General features: G+C 35.4%; 2 protein-coding genes across 2 annotated transcripts; both read right to left on the minus strand.

The window, feature by feature from the left end:
* Positions 1 to 1574: 1574 nt before the first annotated feature.
* Positions 1575 to 6175, minus strand: LOC141283694 (protein FAM177A1). The gene is made up of 5 exons (XM_073817008.1): positions 6044 to 6175; positions 5305 to 5487; positions 5080 to 5146; positions 2359 to 2456; positions 1575 to 2259 (listed from the first exon to the last, which is right to left on the minus strand). Exons 1-5 carry the CDS (start codon positions 6152 to 6154, stop codon positions 2056 to 2058), a joined length of 663 nt encoding a protein of 220 aa, XP_073673109.1. The 5' UTR covers positions 6155 to 6175; the 3' UTR covers positions 1575 to 2055.
* A 710-nt stretch (positions 6176 to 6885) lies between these two features.
* LOC141283536 (uncharacterized) lies at positions 6886 to 19958 on the minus strand. Its single transcript, XM_073816819.1, has 11 exons — positions 19859 to 19958; positions 18090 to 18261; positions 16677 to 17990; positions 16449 to 16588; positions 13413 to 13617; positions 13217 to 13321; positions 12945 to 13129; positions 12709 to 12850; positions 9453 to 10079; positions 9270 to 9350; positions 6886 to 7042 (listed from the first exon to the last, which is right to left on the minus strand). The coding sequence occupies exons 1-11, from the start codon at positions 19871 to 19873 to the stop codon at positions 7038 to 7040; spliced, it is 2991 nt and encodes a 996-aa protein (XP_073672920.1). The 5' UTR covers positions 19874 to 19958; the 3' UTR covers positions 6886 to 7037.
* Positions 19959 to 21856: the final 1898 nt, after the last annotated feature.

The raw sequence follows: 21856 nt of genomic DNA on the forward strand, positions 1-21856 counted from the left end.
TATGTTGTATGTAAGTTGTCTATTGCCGTAGTAAAGCTTAACTCTCTACTGGAAAAACAGCTAAAACCAGCCTAAGCTGGTTGGCTGCTTTGGCTGGTCTCCCAGATTGGTTTTATACTGGTTTTGGCCACTTCTTAGCTGGACAGGCTGGTCTTAGCTGGTCAAGTTGGGAGACTTGCTAAAAGACCAACCAAGCTTAAACCAGCTATTTTTAGTTTAAATCAGCTAGACTGGTTGTTTGTTTGTTTTTGTAACTGAATGAACTGGTTTTTGCTGGTTTTGCTAAATGAGCTGTTTCTAGCTGGTTTTAAGATGTCTGTTTACAAAATTAGCTGGTTTTACTTGGTTTTAGCTGTTTTTTTTTTGTGGAATATGTTAAATCATGCTGAAAACGTAGTAGAAACATGCTAATAATGCTGCAAACATGTTAGCAACGTGAAAAAACTATGCTAATTACGTTAAAACATGCTAGCAACATGTTAAGAACATGCTAACAATATACTAACAAAATAATTATTCTAGCAAGATGCTAGTCTTGTTAAACACATTAAAACATGCTATCAACATCTTAATCTGGTTAGAAACATGTTAGTACCATGCCAAAAATATTAGTAACACGGTAACAACGTGCTAATCATGCCAACAAGATGTTAATCGTGTTAAACACATGCTAAAACATGTCAGTAACATGTTAAAAACATGCTAGAACATGTTAACAACCTGCTAGCCATGCTAAAAACATGCCAATATGTTAAACAGACTATACAAATGATTAGCAACATGATGCTAATCATGTTAAAACATGCCACCAATATGCTAATCAAGCTAGAAATATGCTAATAATGGTAAAACATGCTAGCAACACGCTAATCATGTTAAAAACATGTTAACACTATGCTAACAAGATGCTAATCATGTTAAAACATGTTATCAACTTTATAATCATGCTATAACAACATGCTTATGTTAAAAACATGCTAATCATGCTAGAAACATGTTAACATGCAAACACACCAATCATGCAATCTAGAAATATGATTAGCAACATGCTAATCATGTAAAAACATGCTGGCAACATGCTAAAAATAGGTTAAATTATGTTACCAACATGTGTTAAATCATGCTAACAATGTTCAAATTTTCTAGCGACATGCTAGCAATGTTAAATCATGCTAAAAACATGTTACTTGTATCTGTTTTTCTTTGCCTTTTAAATATTAAAACTTTAAATTTATTTTTCTTGGCCTGGCCTTCAAGCCAATGTCAGTTTTTCACCAAACTTCACTCATCTAATGTAACTTGCCATTAAAATAACTAAAACTACAACTGAAATAAAAATGACACTTACCTGATTATGATCAGCTCTGCTTCTTTGCGTTCCTATGCTAATTTGCGCTGCTCTTGGTAGATTATGTCGGTCTCATCATAGAATTAGCAGATCATCAATAAATCACCTGCAGAACTTCCTACTTTCACTTTACGGCACTTTACCCTGTTTAGTAAATTTGGCCCATTGTGTCTCAGTGATACTAAAATAACACTGCTAAATACTAATACACGTAAGTCTCATAAGATACAATACTGTAGTATTTTATTTACGTTAAACAAAATGGTAAATAACATTTAATGATTCAGTACAAACAATAAGATAGATATCAAGCACTACCAGTATATTAAGTAAAAACTGAAAATTCAGTGTGAGGTATGCATCTCTGTATTGACGGAAGTCAATCAAGTGCTTCGTAACACTAATAATAATAATAATTCATACATAGATACTTTACAGAGTCAATTAAAACACATAAAAATGCTGATGTTAGTGTAGTTCCATTTCTAGACAAATTCATTTTTGGTCTGAGGCTAACGAACTGGCTCCTCTCCTCATTAGCACCATGATCAGTATATATAGTTTCACTGGCCCTGGATCAGTGCAGTAAGGCAGCTAATGTACACTGAGATCTGTTAAAGTGCCTGATTACATCCCTGTGGTATTAAGTGCTTAAAGAAAAGACACTAAAGTGTAAACCACAATTATGTGACAAAATATATTTGTAGTTAAGTACTAGTAACAAGAGCTGGGATGTGAGCTGTGTTGGGTACAAAAGAAGAGTGAAGGTCCAGCTCATTGGTCACCTGTACTTGAGTACTGTTGGTGTCAGGCTGGTTGGTCTTCGGATCCTCGTCTTCATCATTTTCTCGCTCCTCAAACAAGTGCTCTGCTTCTTCAGAGAGCCGCGTATCTTCATCTCTCTCCTCCTTCTGTCAAAATAAACAAAACAAACAAACAAAAAAACATTATAATATGACATTTCTGATTCCTAGATATTCAGAAAATATTAATATAAAGGACTACCGTACCTCCCTCTTTGAGCGGCTGTATTCATCTATGGCATACTGGTATTTAGCTGAGGTGATGCCAAAAAGCGATGCCATTCGCTCACCGAGGTAGTCACAGGCTAAAAGATGGGAAAGGCAGAATTTGACATGGTTATGTGAGATTTTGTATATGAATATTTATATTGAGTTGGAAACATTTTGAAAAAACGTCATTTTTCACAAATTTGTATGCATGCAAAGTGTGTAATAACCAAGTTACACGTTTTTAGCAATTGTGCAGGTAATTCTCATATTGCATTTTCAGAAAGTTTTAAAAAATTTGTCCTCTCCAAATTTGTCACTACCGAAACACAGTAATACAGTGCCTTGCAAAAGTATTCATACCCCTTAATTTTTTGGGGGGGTCTTAATTTTATGTTGCAGCCTTCTGTTAAACTGCTTTAAATTACTTTTTTCCCACATCAATCTACAGATATGCCATTATGACATAGCAAAAAAAACAAAATTGTCACAACTGTCATATGGTAAATATATAACTCTATACTTAGCTGAAGCACCTTTACAGCCTTTTTGGGTATGATGCAACAAGCTTTGCAATGGTAATTATCTGCCATTCTTCGCCTCACCTCTTAAGCTCTGTCAGAGTGGAAAGGGTCTGGCAGACATTTTCAGTTTTCTCCAGAAATGTTTGACTGTGTTCAAGCCCTGGGCCACTCAAAGACAATCACAGACTTGTCTATAAGCCACTCTTGCTGTGGGCTTAGGTTCACTGCCCTGTTGCAAGGTGAACCTTCTGCCCAGTCTGAGGTTCTGAATGCTCTTTCATTAAGGCTATCTCTATATTTTGGTGCATTAAGCTTTTCTTCTACTCTGGTGAATCCCTCAGTCCCTGCCACTGAACAAAAGCCCCACAGCATGAGGCTGCTACCAACACATTTTACTTTTGGGATGGTACTCTCCAGGCGATGAGCAGTGCCTAGTTTCCTCCATACATGATGCTTGGAACTGAGTTTCATCAGTCCAGAAAATCTTGTTTCTCACAATCTGAGGGTCCTTCATTTGCTTTTTTAGCAATTTCCAAGTATGTTTTCATGTGTCTTCACTGAGGAGAAGATTGAGTCTTGTTGTCACACATAAAGCCCAAATCGGTGGAGTGTTGCAGTGATGTTTGTTCTTCTGTAGGTTTCTCCTATCTCCACATATGATCATTGAGCTCAACTAGAGTGATCATCAGGTTCTCGGTCACCAATCTAACCAAAGCCCTTCTCCATCAATTGCCCAGTTTGGCCAGGAAGCCAGCTCTAGGAAGAGTCCTGGTTGTTTTAAACTTGTTCCATTATGGATAATGGAGACTACATGCTTCTGTGAACTTCAATTTTTCTGAACTCTTCTCCAGATGTGTGGCTTGATGCAATCCTGTTTCTGAACTCTACAGCCAGTTTTTTTAACCTCAGGGCTTGGTTTTTGCTCTCATATGCAGTTTTAGTTGTTAGACCTTTTTATCAAGATGTTTGTCTTTCCAAATCATACCCATTCAATTGAATTTGCCACAGGTTAATTCCACTCGAAGTGTAGTAACATATATAAGCAATATGAATGCTCCTAAGATAAATTTCAACTCTCCCAGATAAGGGTATGAATACTTTGGAATCATTTCAGTTTTTTATTTGTAATAAATTTGCAAAAATGTTAAAAACTTGTTTTTTGCTTTGCCATTATGGTGTATGGAGTCTAGAGTGATGTGGGAAAAAAGTAATTTAAAACAGTTTAACATAAGGCTGCAATATAAAATGGGGAAAAAATTATAGGGGTGTGAATACTTTCGCACTGTATATCATTTAATAGGAAGGGTTATATAGACCCATTTAGATTTTGCTTACATCTTCCTTATAAATATATTTTTGTCTATTTTATTAAAATGTTTTTTTTAGAGGTAAATCAATAATAATTACAATTTAAACAATATTTCAAGTGGGATTTATGAAATTTGTTGTATTTTGAATCCAAACTTTCTTGTAAAAAGCAATTTGATCATACTGATTTCTAACTTGAGGATTCATTATTTTGAACATACACTGAACCAAACACTATTATAACATCTTATAATAACTGATAATTCAGTATGCTTTATTTTTAACAAAACATCCCATGTTTTAGTAGTGACTGCACATTTTCAGTAGTGAAAGTAACGCTTTGGTAGCGACCACATCACACAGAATTTCAACTAACATACTAAAACACTACTGCAACATACTAAAATACTAAAAATTTGCTTAACTGTACTAAATTTTTGTTTATATTTCCCCCTGAAAAGGATTATGTGTTGCCTTTTGTCATTACTGAAACAATTACGACATGTTTCGGTCGTGACTGTTACAACAGTGACAATTTTATGGGATGACACCCAGAAAAACAAAGATCTACCGAAACTTCACCAAATGTTTCAGACAGTTTTACATACTTTTGAACCTAGCTCAAAGATGCTAATCATCACAGTTAGCTAGCACAGTTCTGAACAGCTGTACACAAAACTAAATGGTATGGAATAAACTCCCAAAAAAGGGTTTAATTACAGAAACATGGTGTTTGGTAGTGTTTAATTATACCAAAATATATCAGCAAAGAAGGCAAAGATAATAGATATAGGCTTTAATGGGCAAACCGAATATTTCAGCAAATTCACTTTTGATCTCAAAAAATTCATAAAATGCCATAGTTCAGTTTGTCAAATCACAGACTTACCAGATATAGTGGATGTAGCTGCTCTCCACATCTGAAGCCAGACATATGGGCCCCAAGTCAGCTTGGACTTAAAAAAATAAAATAAAAATAGTTAAATTCAAAATCTTTACTTACTTCAAAATCTTCTTTACAGGATTGGAATGATATGAGGGTGAGTAAATGATGACAGAACGGGTGCACTATCCCTTTAAGGATCCTTCAGAGAATTTGTTCAAACACACATACTGTGTCTATGGAGGACAGAAGGTCTTTCTTTGCGTTCTGTGTTTTGTCTTCCTCCTCCTCATCTGTGCTGTATTCTTCCATGGTCTCCCCGCTGGAGAAATGAATAATGCGGCGTGGGGTCTTCTCTTTTCTGTCCAGATCACCAAGCTCCACACACTCATATTCCTTCTCTTTTCCAGAGCTCTGTACACAGGCACACATTAGATATATTAGATGTAAGTTGGTTATGTACAATACAGTATGATGGGCTTTTAAACTAGAATGAGGGAAGAAAACTGGCCTAGTGCCCTTACAAAAAGAAAGAAAAAAACAATAGTATTTTCAAAAATGATACTGTAAAGTTACTGCGTCTATTGTAATATTAATACATGTATAAGGGTCTGCTTTAATGCATTAGTTAATGTCTAATACCATGTTATCTTTTTTTTTCTCTAGCACTATAGTGACTTTTGGTGGAACAGACCTACAGTATAATCTGACCGGAATTACCATATAAGTATGTAACAAACATTTAGTATGCTAAGCTGTTTAATATTTTTGTAGCGTTATGTAAGAGCTGACCATTTTAAATGTAATTCCTGACAGAATGTGAATGCTTACATCTAAAATGATAATGGTACAATAAAACTGAGGCAACTTCTATTATAATTAATTGGGTTTTAGAATAAATGGAAATAATATCCGAGTCATTCAGACGTAACGTCACGCAAGATTTAAATTGGTCAAGTATTAAATTTACCTTGTCTGGGTCCATATCATGTGGGACAGTTATACTGACGCTGGAGAGATACAATGGTATTTCTGCCATCGCTATTGTGTGTGTAAACTCAGCTTTCCAGTGCAGTAGCATCAACCTGACCGGGCGGAGACATTGTTCATGCCACCGCGCGTCACAGCACCGCCAGAGCAGCAGCAGCAGCCTCCAGGCGGAGCCAATGAGAAAATACCGCGTTTGCGCCACCTATAGTTCTGGAACGTAATTCATTTTTTTTTTTTTTTTTAGCTTAGATCAGTTTGTTTTACATAGTTAAAACTAAATGAATTAATAAATCCTCTTCGAATAACAAATGATAAATACTGAAAAATATAAAGGCAAATTATAACAAACTGAATGAAACCTGAATGGCTTATAACTTAAAACAACTTAAAACTCAACATTTGTGTACATAAAACAACCTTGTTTTTTTTTTTTAATTAAATTGATGTTTAGATGTGTAAAATGATATAATAATATCATATAATTCCCTTTTTGATTACAACGTTGCAAACAGTACTTATAAGATAAAGTGTAGGCATTTGTAGTCATTTGTGTTTCATTTTATAGAATACAAAAGAAACTGTCAATACAAAATCACCAAAAAATAAATTAAGCATTAAAACTAAACTTCTCAAATTACACATTTAAACTATATTAACACTTCCACAGGAATATCTTCACAAACACACCAGCAGGTAGTTACAGTTTTAACAATTTTGAATTGAAAATCATTTTGAACAGAAAAAAGTAATTTGCAAACAAAAATGCAATGCTCCATTATATACAAATGGCAAAAATAAAAAAATAATCCAGTGTCCAGAAAGAACGATGGCATTTTTTAATGCAATTTGTCAGCTTTAGAAGTATATTCAACACTGTAACACAGTCAGTGGCATTTCAATTCATTGTCAAATGAATTTAACAAGATTCCAAACTGATTTCCAACTCCAATGGGTTGTGGGTACTGAAGGCCCAGTCAAGCTTAAAGAGAGGAAAAAAATACAAACACATTTATATTTTTGGTTAGCTTCATACGGCACATATGAAGCCTGTTTTTGCCACTGATTTAAAAAAAAATGTAATTGCAACTTTTTATCTTGCAATTCTGACTTTTTATTTTGTGAACTCACAATTCTGAGAAAAAAAGACAGTTATAGTGACATACAAACTCACATTTGTGAGAAAAAAATTCTGAATTTCAAGTTTATATCTGCAAGATATAAACCATTAACAATTAAATATAATATACCAATTGAGTTTACATCACACATCTCACAATACTGAAATTTTTTCTCACAACTGCAAGTTTATATCTTGCAATTCTGACTTTTTTACTAGCAAATGTGAGTTTGCATCTCACAATTCGGAGAAAAAGTGTGCGAACTGCAAGATATAAACTCCTGTGTGTTATAGTCAAAATTGTGAGACATAGTTGCAATTCTGTGTAATAAAGTTAAAACTGATATAAACTCAGAGTTCTGAATTCTGACAGAATTGCAACTTTTTATTTTTTGAGAAAAAAGGCAGAAATGGGAGATATACATTTACTATTGTGAGAAAAAAGTCAGAATTGCAAGATATAAACTTGCAATTGAGAGAAAAACATCAGAATTGCGAGAAACAAAGCAATTCTGAGAAATAAAGTTGCAATTCTGTGGGAAAAAAGTCAGAATTGCTAGATATAAACTCACATATGCAAGAAAAAGAGTTTATATTACACAATTCTGACTTTATTTCTCAGAATTATGGGTTTATATCTCACAATTCTGAGAAAAAGTGTCAGAATTGCGTTATAAACTCCCAACTGCAAGTTATAAACTCAGAATTGTGAGACATAAAGTCACAATTCTGTGTAGTCAAAGTCAAAACTGAGTTTTTTTTTGTCAGAATCACTACTTTATATCTCAAAATCCTAAGAAAAAAAGTCAGAATTGCAAGATATAAATTCGCAAATGTGAGAAAAAAGTCAGAATTGCGAGATACAAACTCACATTTGCAAGTAAAAATCCTGCAATTTTGAGTTTATTTATCACAATTCTGAGAAACCCCCTTCTGCGAGTTATAAGGTCAGAATTGCGAGACATAAAGTTGCAATTCTTTTAAAAACTCAAAACTAAGATATAACTGAGAAAAAAAGGCAGAATTGTGAAATATAAATTCACATATGTGAGAAAAAGTCTTACTCAAAATTTTGAGTTTATATCACACAATTCTGATTAATTTTTTCCGAATTCCGAATTTATTTCTCACAATTCAAAGAAAGCGTCAGAATTGCAATATAAACTTAATTCTGCGAGTTATGAAGTCATTGTGAGTCATAAAGTTCTGAATAATAAAGTTAGAACTGGGATACAAACTCAGAATTCTGACTTTTTTTGTCAATTGTGACTTTATATCTTATAATCCTGAGAATAAAAGTCAGAATTACGAGATATATATATATATATATATATATTCACATATGCAAGAAAAAGTCTTTCTCGCAACTTTGAGTTTATGTCACACAATTCTGACTTAGTTTCTCAGAATTATGAGTTTATATCTCACAATTCTGAGAAAAAGTGTCAGAACTGCGATATAAACTCACAACTGCGAGTTATAAAGGCAGAATTGTGACACAGTCGCAATTCTGTATAATAGTCAAAACTGAGATATAAACTCAAAATTCAGACTTTTTTTGTCAGAATTGCGACTTTATATCTCATATCTCACATAAAGTCGCAACTCTGAATAATACAGTCAGAACTGAGATACAAACTCAGAATTCTGACTTTTTTTGTCAGAATTGCGACTTTATATCTCACAACCCTGAGAAAAAGTCAGAATTGCAAGATATAAACTCATATTTGCAATTTGAGAGAAAAAACATTAGAATTACAAGAGATACAAATTCACATTTGTGAGAAACAAAGTCAGAATTGCGAGATATAAACTCGCAATTGTGAGAAAAACAGAATTGCGATATTAACTCAAAATTGCAAGAAAAAGTCAGAATTGCGAGATACAAACTCATTTCCAAGAAAAAAGTCGAAATAACCTTTTTTTGATCAGTGGTGGAAACAGGCTTCCGTACATATGCACTATTAGAGCATAAAAACTATGTTACACTGCCGTCAAACAATTCCAACACAATCGATTAGAAGGTGTTTGAACACAACATTAGGGTAAAAAGACCTTTGTGATAACACTTACAAATAAAAACACTTACCACTGCCGCTCAGGACCATCAAAGATGTCACGATTGTGTCCTCCATCACACCATCTGTGCTTCTGGGTGACCCTGGATTTTCTATAACAACATAAATCTAACATTACAAGACTATTTTTAATTGAATGTAATTCAGCCAATGTCTTTCCACATTGCTTAATATCAGTTAAATCTAAAATGTACCCAACACAGCTTCAGTCAGAGAGTTGGATCCAAAACTTTTGGTTGAACCGGTGCTCAGTTTGTTGGCCTTCTTTTCATTATAGTGGTGAATGATGTTCCTCATTTGAAACAGATGTGTTGATGGCAAAGACATGTTCAAAAAGTAGTCGTTTTTCTTCATTTTAGCAAACAGTTGCTCTGCAGTCTTATTACTGGCTTTATCAGCCAGCTGAGACACAAGACTGAGCTTCCTCAAAACATCTCCATCTTCTGTGCTGCCTTCATGAAAACGGTCACAAAGTATGTAATGATCAGACGAACCTGTCACCGGGTGTCCATGAGGATTTGTCCCTCCCGTCTTTTTAAGCAGCCAGGGGAGGGACACCGTCAGCTGTCCACATCTGGCTAGTTCTATGTTAGTTTGAGTGGGTTCCAACAGGCGTCCTTCAAATGGAGAGAAGAGTAACTTTTCTGGTGCCCGTCGATTGGAGTGTGTTGCAAGAGACTGTGCAAAGTCATAAACGATGACATTAGGCATATGCTGCCATGATAACAGCAAATCAGCAAAATCTTGAGGGCTCTCAGCTCGAAGATTGCATTTTAGGCTGTAAACAATTCCACAGGGGCACATAATGACTCCCCAGCCTCCTAATAAAGGACAGAAAAACACAGAAGAGGGAAAAAAATAATTGTAGAAAATATCATTTAATAGGTTAGTGACAAATTGAAAAAAGGAAAAAATCTTTTAATATTTAAATCTAAATATTTTATTAAAGGAATAGTTCACCCAAAATTGAAATGACCCTATGATTTACTCATCCCCAAGCCATCCTAGGTGTATATGACTTTCTTTTTTCAGACAAATCCAATCAGTTATATTAAAAAATGTCCTGGCTCTTCCAAGCTTCATAATGGCAGTGAATGGCTGTTGAAATTCAACAGTCCAATAAAGTGCATCTATCAATCATAAAAATTGTGATCCACATGACTCCAAGGGGTTAAAGACCTCTTAAAGTGAATCAATGTGTTTGTGTTAGAAAAATACCCATATTTAAAACTTTATAGCCTTTATATATATATTTTTTTTAATTCCAGTGAGCAGCGGAAACACAGTGGAGAGAGCAAAACAAAACACTGGTCACGAATTAAAAGTACAAAACAAAGGTTTGTAAAGAAAAATGTTGGAGGATTTTGATGTAAGCCATATTTTTCTCACACAAATGCATTGATTCACTTCAGAAAGCCTTTATTAACCCCTCAGAGCTGTGTGGAGTACTTTTTATGATGGATGGATGCAGTTTTTTGGGCTTCAAAATCTTAACAGCCATTTACTGCCATTATAAAGCTTGAAGAGCCAGGACATTTTTTAATAGAACGCCTTAATTGTATTCGTCTGAAATAAGAAAGTCATATACACCTAGGATGGCTTGAGGGTGAGTAAATCATCGGGTCGTTTTAATTTTTGGGTGAACTATCCCTTTAAACTATCTACTTTAAAATATTTCAAAACACACTAAAGCCTGGAGTAAAACCTAAAAAATGTATACTTTTTATTCAAAGAAGCATTAATCCAAAGTAAAGAATTTCATATTCTATTTCATTCTATTAATGAAAGAAAATTAAGCAGCAAATGTTTTATTTTAAATAATAAGAGATGTTTTTAACCATTTCAGCTTTGCCATCACAAGAATAAATTACTTTTTAAAATATATTAAAATAGAAATAAGTTGTTTTAAATTGTAATAATATTTCAAAATATAACTTTTTTATTGCATTTTTGATCAGTGCCGGAGAGTAAGAGACTTTCAAAAACATAAAAAAAATCTAGGTAAAGTATTTTTTTGCAAATGACATGAATTATTTTTTTTTATAATTTTTAATTAGATTAACTTAAATATATATATATATATATATATATATATATACAGTCGTGTTCAAAAGTTTTGAGAATGACACAAATATTAGTTTTCACAAAGTTTGCTGCTCAAGTGCTTTTAGATCTGTGTTTCAGTTGTTTCTGTGATGTACTGAAATATAATTACAAGCACTTCATACGTTTCAAAGGCTTTTATCGACAACTACATGACATTTATGCAAAGACTCAGTATTTGCAGTGTTGGCCCTTCTTTTTCAGGACCTCTGCAATTCGACTGGGCATGCTCTCAATCAACTTCGAGGCCAAATCCTGACTGATAGCAACCCATTCTTTCATAATCACTTCTTGGAGTTTGTCAGAATTAGTGGGTTTTTGTTTGTCCACCCGCCTCTTGAGGATTGACCACAAGTTCTCAATGGGATTAAGATCTGGGGAGTTTCCAGACCGTGGACCCAAAATGTCAACGTTTTGGTCCCCGAGCCACTTAGTTATCACTTTTGCCTTATGGCACGGTGCTCCATCGTGCTGGAAAATGCATTGTTCTTCACCAAACTGTTGTTGGATTGTTGGAAGAAGTTACTGTTGGAGGGTGTTTTGGTGCCATTCTTTATTCATGTCTATGTTTTTGGGCAAAATTGTGAGTGAGCCCACTCCCTTGGATGAGAAGCAACCCCACACAGGAATGGTCTCAGGATGCTTTACTGTCGGCATGACACAGGACTGATGGTAGCGCTCACCTTTTCTTCTCCGGACAAGCCTTTTTCCAGATGCCCCAAACAATCGGAAAGAGGCTTCATCGGAGAATATGACTTTGCCCCAGTTCTCAGCAGTCCATTCGCCATACTTTTTGCAGAAGATTAATCTGTCCCTGATGTTTTTTTTTGGAGAGAAGTGGCTTCTTTGCTGCCCTTCTTGACACCAAGTCATCTTCCAAAAGTCTTCGCCTCACTGTGCGTGCAGATGCGCTCACACCTGCCTGCTGCCATTCCTGAGCAAGCTCTGCACTGGTGGCACTCCGATCCCGCAGCTGAATCCTCTTTAGGAGACGATCCTGGCGCTTGCTGGACTTTCTTGGACGCCCTGAAGCCTTCTTAACAATGCAGTGGAAAGTTTTTTTTTCAGGATTAAGTTAATTTTCATGGCAAAGAAGGACTATGCAATTCATCTGATCACTCTTCATAACATTCTGGAGTATATGCAAATTGCTATTATAAAAACTTAAGCAGCAACTTTTCCAATTTCCAATATTTATGTAATTCTCAAAACTTCTGGCCACGACTGTATATATATATATATATATATATATATATATATATATATATATATATATATATATATATATATAGGCATTAACGCCACAATACCATACATTTTCAAGAATAGAGTAAAAATTAAGCTCACCAGAGGCACTCCAGATTTTTGTATAGATTTTGTCATATGTTTGCCTGGATTTCATTTCGCTGGACAATCTAAGCAGGAGATCACTGCGAGATCCAGTGGAGTCCACACCGCATTCGCTGCATAAACTTCTAATCACATCATCCTATCAAAAACAATATTTTTTTTACTGTTTATTTGAATGCAATTAATTTATTCAAAAAGCACACTGAAAGTATTGTTGTACTAATAAAGCAAACCTTCTGCCTGAAAAGTTCTTCTCTGAGTCTTTCCTCTGTAACTGTCTTTTCTAAAATCTCTGAGGAAGTGTGGACTTTCTCAAACTCCGTGTTTAGCACAGTGTCTGAATGCCGTGTGTTTTTGCCGATCCAAGAAGCCCAAAAGTGATAACTTGGTGGTACTGCAAATGGATTGCGTTCGCCATCTAAAACAGCAGGGGGGAAAAAAAATCAAAAGAAGCATTCTTTCCAATAGTTTACAGTATAGTGTAATAAGCATTATATACATGTACTTTCAACCAATCCTTGACAGATCATCTCTTTAGATAGTGACTCCCAGAACTCTTCCAGATTGACCTCTCCTTTAAAATCCTCTGGAGGTTGTTCAATATCCTTTTCTGAAAACACAGCACAAGTATTTTATTATGAGAACAACATGTCAAAAACGTATTAAGGAAACAAACTGGCAAATGAACAGCATTGTTATACCTGATAATGGAGAAGCAGTCGGTTTGTGTACACCCATGATCACCACCGGAGGATGATCGCCACAGGTGGGGCATGAATACTTGTATTCATGATCAGTGAGGGCTTCAAACTGTAAATATGCATGCAGCATTGTGTCTGGAGGTGGAAACTCCACTCCTGTTGTAAGTTGTAAAAACTTAACAGCTCTGCTCACTGAAGTATGGACCTAAAGAAAATATTAGCAGATACCAAAAAAAAGTTTGGTAAAGTCACATTTGACAGCATATGACAGCCAGTCTTACCCATATCCCTTACATTTGTTCATTCAAATCTTCTTCCCATTCATTGAAGTAAATTAAATTTACCAGGCTATGCTTATTAAGGACATTATAAATTTAGCTTATGATTTGTTTTAAATCTTTTCCTACCTTGAAAGTAGACTCTAATAGAGATGTAGGTGGATATGAAGGAAAACAATCAGTATGTGAAACCAAAAAGTTTCGTACTTGCAGATATCTAAACAAATGGGACCAGGGAATCTTAAATCTGTTAACCAATTCATCAAACAATGCAAAAGTATTATCTATATCTTGTAATATATAGATTCCACTCTTAGCCCAAATATCAAAGACTTTATCTAATATTGAAGGGGTAAACATGTGTTTTTTACTTAAAAGTATAGTTCACCCAAAAAAGAAAATTTGAAGTTTATCTGCTTACCCCCAGGGCATCCAAGATTTAGGTGACTTTGTTTCTTCAGTAGAACACAAACGAAGATTTTTAACTCAAACCATTGCAGTCTGTCAGTCATATAATGGCAGTCAATGGGATACACGGCTTTGAGAGTAAAAAAAAACAGACAAAAACAAATTAAACCCTGCAGCTCGTGACAATACATTGAAGTCTTAAAACACAAAACAATCGGTCTGTGCAAGAAACTGAGCAGTATTTATATCACTTTTTTGATGTTTTCAAGTAATGGTTGCCTGCTCTTCCTGTTCCAGCTGTTGTGAAAACGCTCAGGACAGTTGGAAATTGTGGTGGATCAGAGGTTAAAAAAAAATTATATAAATACTCCTCAGTTTCTTGCACAGACCGATTGTTTCGTGTGTTAAAACCTCAATGTATCGTCACGAGCCACAGGTTTTAATTGGTTTAGTCGGTGTATATTTTTTGACTCCCAAAGCCGTGGGTCCCACTGACTGCCACTATATAACTGACAGACTGCAACGGTTTGAGTAAAAAATCTTAGTTTGTATTCAACTGAAGAAACAAAGTCACCTACATCTTGGATGCCCTGAGGGTAAGCAGATAGACATCAAATTTTCATTTTTGGGTGAACTATCACTTTAAGGGGGCATGTAAGGAGAGACTACAAAGGGCAAAATATTATCTGAACTGATTCCAAATTTTTAGGGACTGTATCACCACAGGACTCAAGGAATAGCTAGATACAGGTTCAAGCAATGGAAGTTCAGAGCACATTAAAGAGGATAGGGAGGCAGGTTTGCAGGAAAACTTCTCCAAACTAAGCCACTTAAGAGCGCTAGGGCTATCACTATCCCTCATCCAGTAAATCAGTCCTCTAATATTAGCCGCCCAGTAACAGGACATAAAATTGGGAAGTGCCATGCCACCTGAGGTGCTTTTGTAATATACTTTTCCAGATCTAAGGATTTTTGTTATTCCAGATGAATGTTGATAGGAGCTTATCTATGGAGTTGAAAAGTATTTCTTAAAAAAAATGGAAAGATTTTGAAACAAATAAAGGAACTTACGCAATACATTAATCTTATTTATTACACGGCTCTTTGGAATGTTTGATTCTGATCAAGAATCTATGTCAGTTGAGACATTTGCAGGTTCGTTCTTTTCAAATAATAACCGCTCCAAAGTAATAACGCATAGCCGGTACTACTTGTATGTTTAAAATCCCTCCGTGCCAACAAAGATTACCGTTTGGAGCCATCTTGTTATAAACACTGGACAACCACAAATAACAATGGAAAATTTCGACATCTATTTAAATTGTCTTACTAACATACATAGTTTGAATGTTAGTCACGTGGTACTATATCGTTTCGCGGAAGGATAAAAATGTTAATTTAAAACAAATATGCCAATAAAAGGTTTCAAATTCATATTCATGTCCAGTTTTTTTCCTTATGTGGCAAGTAGCCGTGTAATTAGCGGGATAATGTACAGGGAGCCTGTAGTTATCGCGAAATAAGCCCCTTCAGTGTGATACAAGACCCTACGCTTCGCGTCGGGTCCTGATCACACTGTCGGGGCTTATTTCTGCGATAACTACCGGCTGCCTGTACATTATCCCTTACTTAGTATTAATTCTTCCATTTAGAGAGAGAAGCAGCAGAGCTCATCATTTAATTTCTTGTTTCAGACCTTCTATCAAGGACAGAAAGTTAGCTTTATAGAGGTCCTTGTAATTATGTGAAGCCCAGATTCCTAAATATTGAATCTTTTTTGTGGTAACTGGAAAAGATACATGTGGCAGCTGTACTGACTGGCATTAACTCGCTTTTTTGAAGATTTATTTTACAGCCAGATATCTTACTAAATCTTTCCAATGTGTTTCCAGCCAGTTGTAAAGTGTGTTTTCTCCACATAGCTCTAGCGACAACATCTCGTAAACAATGCAAGTGTCTTGTATTTGGATGTAAAAGTGAACATAAGAGTCTTAAATTTCTCCCAACATCAGAGCCACTGAGGACGCAGTGGATTAGATTTGTTTTTGATGGTAACGCGCCACCGAATACACAAAAAACAGAAGAGAGGGGCGGAGTGAGCAGAGCTCATTATCATTTAAAGAGCCATGCACTGAAACGGCTCGCTGTGAACAGAGCTGTTTTTGACAAGGTAAAAAGGGTGTTGTTTTACACAACCATTGAGAAATTTTAACCAAAGTATGTTGTAAGACCCTAAATGGGCATTCGATGCTCCCTTTAACAGGTTTTATTTTAATATATATTTAACAATATATAAGATGAAAAAATAGTGTCATGTCGTTGAACCTCGTATAGTCAAGCTGAAGATTACCTGCAGAAGGTTTCTCAAGGTTAAGCACAAGGGAATGTCAAGGATAATGTGATCATTGAAGTTATGGAGGCGATCTTTCCACTCCTGGTAACGATAAAACATCCCACACTGCGGACACTGCTTATAGTAGGTGGCGACATCTGACAGTTAAAACAAGCATACAGTACATTACAAGACACTGCAGCTGAACAGCACACAAGCATTCAACAATTACACAATATAACCTACCTTTAATAATGCACCAATTGGTAAGTATTGTGGCATTCTGTGTAACTAGCACAGGATCGCTGAGGCTCACATCTCCAGGACATTCCTGACACACGGTTTCAATTGGACAAAGGTTTTGTGGGTAATCCTTGCGTGGCGATGGTACACGCACATCTTCAGGAAGAACGGCAGGAATCTTCTTCTTATGAAGAATGTAATTCAACATAATCTCCAATCTTAGACCTTTCGGTGGATACACATGACTGTTGTCTGTGATGTCGTCCTCTTCTGAATGTTGCTTATGTGGCGATCCCTCAGTCTGGAAAAGCTCGCGCTGCGTTTGAAACAGATGCCATTTGGCGACATATTTGTGCAGGCATGAACGTCGCAGTTTGGTGCAAGGACAGTGCCAGGAGTCCAGTTTTGTGTTTAATACAACCATGACACGCCCCAAACGACTATAAGACGTCACATTGGGCTCAAAAACCGAAACGAACTTTTTTCCCGGCGAGATCCCAATCGAAGTGTGAACAGAAAGCGGTATGGAGCTACTTTTTGCAAGCTGTTGCAAAGCAAGGCATTCTTTTTTCTTTTTCTCGCTGAACCATTTTCCTCTTACCATCTCAGTCAAAACATCTTCCTCCAGAGAGACTTGTTCAACCAAAGACTTGCAAAAGCTTGCTGCGCTGATATGCATGCACTGGTACGATGTGATGCCGCTTCTCTGCGCAACATTGATGTTAATCTGGCACTCGTTTGATTCGCAGAGGACTCTTTTACTTTCTTCAAACATCTGGTATTGTACGTGAAGCGGCACGCCGTGGCCTTTTACCACTTTGAGAACTGCAAATATCCCATTTGTCTCATCTATGCATTGACTTGTAAGCTGAAATGTCTCATCAATGTCCAGTACTGACTGATCTGTGTGTTTGCGCTCCATATGTTTTTGTAGATTGTTTTTATTGATGAGGATATTGCATGATGGGCATCTTTTTTTAATAACAGGCCGGACGCGAAACTTTCCTGCGGCAGTGGTGGTTGATGGCGTGTCCGTGATCGTCAAAGCACTCGCATCTGTGGTTGATGGTGTGTATGTGACTAAGGGAACGATGTCTGCTGCATTGATAATTAATGGTGTGTTTATAATCGTTGGAGCAGTCACTGCCGCACTGGTGCTTGACAGCATTTTTGTGGCCGTTTCTGAACTCGGATTATGTTTACAGACTTGTAAATGGTTTTTAAAATCGCTTCTTCTGAGAATGGTTGTTGGACAGTACATACAGTGGTAATGGAGTGATGCTCTACAGCCCAGTCCACATCTGTGAATTGTGAAATCTAAAACAAAAACAAAAAAACATTCAGTATATTACTAAAATATATTTATGCTACACACAATATACATTCTAATAATAAAACATATATAAATATTTATACCTCCATGGACAACAGCTTTGTTACAGTGGCATTTCAAGTGGAATTTGACTTTGTCCGGTCTGCTGGGCTTAAATATACTGGGCATACAAAAGGGACAATGAAAATTGTTGCAGCATTTTGTGCATCTCTCCAACTGAGGAAATGCTTGACGTTTCTGAATCGTAATATGTCTCTGCAAAGAAAAGAGAAAGCATAGTTAAGCTGACAAATATGTTTTCTAAATTGGCACTGAATGAAGCACCCATTAAATTGTTAGATCACTCAAAAATGAAAATTAGCTCATGATTCACTTACCCTTCAGGCATCCTAGGTGTATATGACTTCCTTCTTTCAGACAAATTCAATCAGAGTTATATTAAAAATTATCCTGGCACTTTCAAGTTTTCCAATGGCATAGGTGGGCGTTTCACTTTATGAGTCCAAAATGCACTTTAAAAAATGCACTTTATTGGACTTGTTTTGGACTGATGAAGAGTGCCAGGATCATTTTTAACATAACTCTGATTGGATTTGTCTGAAAGAAGGAAGTCTAATCACAGTTTTCTGAGACAAATGCTACATATGATGAACAGATTTAATCTAGGCTTTTTTCAAATGTAAATATTAATCAATGCACATACAAAACCACATAGAAGAGGGTTAATGGAAGCTCAAACATGCTTGTGTCACATTCGAGAATGTATGTAAAGAAATGGACTTTGAATGGAATTACAGAAATCATTCAAGTTTCATAAAAAAAAATATCCTGACGTGTGTTTTAAAGATTAACAAGTGAGTAAATAGTGAGTAGAAGTTTATTTTTTGGAAGAACATTTTCTTTAAAATTTATGTCTAAACACACATTAATCAATGAAACACTGAAAGCGTTTTCATTTTATATAAATAAAACTCATACATCTAATGCATTATCTTTTTTTGTAGTAAATCTGTCTTTACAGCTTTGCGATTGTTCTGTATTGAGATTAAATAATCATAAAAGACCTTTAAACCATTTGGAAAACAGTCAACCAACATGAATTTTGCTTTGAGTATATGGTATTTACCACATAAAATAAGTTTTTATTATCCATATGCAGTAAACCAGTATCACTTTCCATAAACAACACCATTGTATCAGTTATCATAAACAAACAATTATCAAAAATAATTTAATAAAAGTGCAACTTATAATAGTAAACAACTTTCTTTAAACTTACTAATAAAGTTATTACATGAATTAAAAAACAGTACACCGTTTACACAGAATTACTCTCACTGAGACAGTGCTTGATCCAATTCATTTTAATATTAATAGTGTTAAACTCTAAAGCATTCAATCGTTAAATTTTGGTCATTAATAGTTGTTTACCCCGTAACAATGTAACCTTTACGACTGAGGAAAATAATTTACTGTATTTTATCATAATAACTTTACACACACGCACACACACACAACGAGCGAGAGAGAGAGAGAGAGAGAGAGAGAGAGAGAGAGAGAGAGACTCGTATGTGTCTGCATTGCAAGAGATGCAGAAAACAGTCCGGTGTCAAGAAGCTTTGAAAATTAAATTTACTACAGGACCTGGCTGCAACCGAGAGTTTGCAACGATTTCAGTTAAATACAATCAAAAAGGATGCACTTCCGCGATTTCACACTGGTAGCGTACAAATCAACACACAACCGCACTTTCCAGGCCACCTTTTCCAGCAAACCCGGTTGTGCACCAAAAGTGCTGGTGTTCACCGATAACACTAAAATGAATGAAAACATAACAAAAGCACCAACTTACTGTCGTCCCCGCCATAATTCTGTGTTATTTAGCTCTGTCCGAAGACCGCAGGCCTAGTCCTGCTGTCCTGAAAGTGCTGCAAAATGGCTGCAGTATTTCGTCGTTTCCGGTATCTTCAGGCTGCGTTTGGCTGCTTGGCAACCAGGATCCGAAGTCAACAAAAGAGGTAGGGCATACGGGTGAGTTACTTACATATGTCTTGTTTAATGTGTTCAGTGTAAATGGTTGAGAAGATATTGTGTAACAATTAGAAGCGTCGCTTGTGGGAGAAAAGTTGAATGTGGAATCAGTTTAGCTACTTCAAATATTAAAAATATAATAACAAACTGTACTTGCTGATGATATTAATTAAAGAAACGGTAATTTAAGTGCACTTTAAGAGAGTACACGTTAATAACTATTTTCAATGTGTGTTATAAATACATTTTTAACACACTTTAACGCAAATAAAGGTTTATTTCGATCAAAAACAATATAAAAGAAAATATACAAATACAATAAATGTGTTGCAACATAAAAGAAAAATCGTATATTTAAGCATATCTATAAGATAAACATTAATTACAAAATGTAGGGAAACGAACTAATTATTATATAAAGCAAAAACTAATTATTTTTCCCACCCCCTTTTAAAAATAAAAGTTTAACATTAAAGTGCATTTAAAATCCTTATGTTTTAATAATATTTTGTCGTTCTTCAAAGAAAAAAAGATTTATTTTGAAGTGTTCACTAACACGAAAGCACATAAGTACTTTATGTAACTGTAATATGTTGATATTACTTATTAAAGTTAATATATTTAAAATGTACTAAATTGCAACTTTATGTGTAATTACAAATATATTTAAATATATGACATACAAGTCTCAATAAAATAGAGATAATTAATACATACCTGACAGCCAATCAGAGTTGAGTATTCTGACAGACCATGATATAAATTAAAGTACATTTTAGTTTACTATTTTGTAAATGCCACTCAGTACATTTGTGAGTACACTTTAACCATATTTCAAAGATAATAGCGGCACTCTCAAGTTCAAGTAATTTTATTTCGTATAAATTTACACTATTATACAATTTAATTTAATTGTAAATAACTTACCGTGAAGTTTTTAGTTTGCACCTAAGTACTGTAAGTTCTGTAGTAAATATGTTTTTTAAAAGTATATGGCCATTTTTTTTATTATTCTTATCTCTGATAAATAAATTGTGTAAGTATTGTTGGTAAAAGCAGGATGTTAGCAATTGGTAACACTGCATACTAGAATACTGCCAAATACTATATACTAATATAATTGATATGGCTCAAATAGTAAGAGTAGTATACTAGAATGCTATTCCTTATTCAGACACAACTAGAGAACAACTAGAGAAAACATTTGACTCAAAACTGAGATAGTTAACATGTTGCGTATTCCAAAAAGGAGCAAAGTCTGCTTTTTTGTTATTGTCCTGTTGCTCTGCCTCTGGCCCCATATTTATTTTAATTTCATTATATTTATCCAGGAGAGGTGAAGACCATGCGTCGCTCAGCTGCCAAATCACGGTCTGATAAAAGCCGCACTGATTCTGTCCCAGTTAATGCTGCTTCACATCCATCTGCAATCCAGCCCGCTGAGACTGTGGACATTGTCCCAGGCCGCCTCACTGAGTCTACCTGGACCAGCATGCTCTCACAAGAAGAGGGTGAGGAGGTGGTTGTGGACATTATAGCAGAACTGATGGAAGGAGTGATGGACAGATGCTACCAGGTGTATCTAAAAAGACAGGTGAGCAAAAAATTTACACTGTCTACTTGTATTCTAGTTTTGGCTATTTTATATATCCAGGAATGAAAAGGAATGAAAACAAGGCTGTGATGGATAGAAGTACAATGGACTGTACTGTTGTTTAACAACACACCAATTTTTCATCACATTTTTACAGCACATTTTTTACAGCATTTTAAAGACTGTAAGCATATCCTTCACAGCCTCATTTTCATCCATGTAAAA

The sequence above is a fragment of the Garra rufa genome, chromosome 13 (assembly GCF_049309525.1).
Source record: "Garra rufa chromosome 13, GarRuf1.0, whole genome shotgun sequence".
Lineage (NCBI taxonomy): Eukaryota > Metazoa > Chordata > Actinopteri > Cypriniformes > Cyprinidae > Garra > Garra rufa.

Coding starts and splice junctions, on each gene's coding strand:
- LOC141283536 (XM_073816819.1), bottom strand. Junction 17,991..18,089: donor CAAAGCTGTTGTCCATGGAG/GTATAAATATTT, acceptor TTTTTGTTTTAG/ATTTCACAATTCACAGATGT. Junction 10,080..12,708: donor AAAAATCTGGAGTGCCTCTG/GTGAGCTTAATT, acceptor GTCCTTTATTAG/GAGGCTGGGGAGTCATTATG.
- LOC141283694 (XM_073817008.1), bottom strand. CDS start 6,154: ATGCTACTGCACTGGAAAGCTGAGTTTACACACACAATAGCGATGGCA. Junction 5,488..6,043: donor ATGATATGGACCCAGACAAG/GTAAATTTAATA, acceptor GCCTGTGTACAG/AGCTCTGGAAAAGAGAAGGA. Junction 2,457..5,079: donor AGCTACATCCACTATATCTG/GTAAGTCTGTGA, acceptor CCCATCTTTTAG/CCTGTGACTACCTCGGTGAG.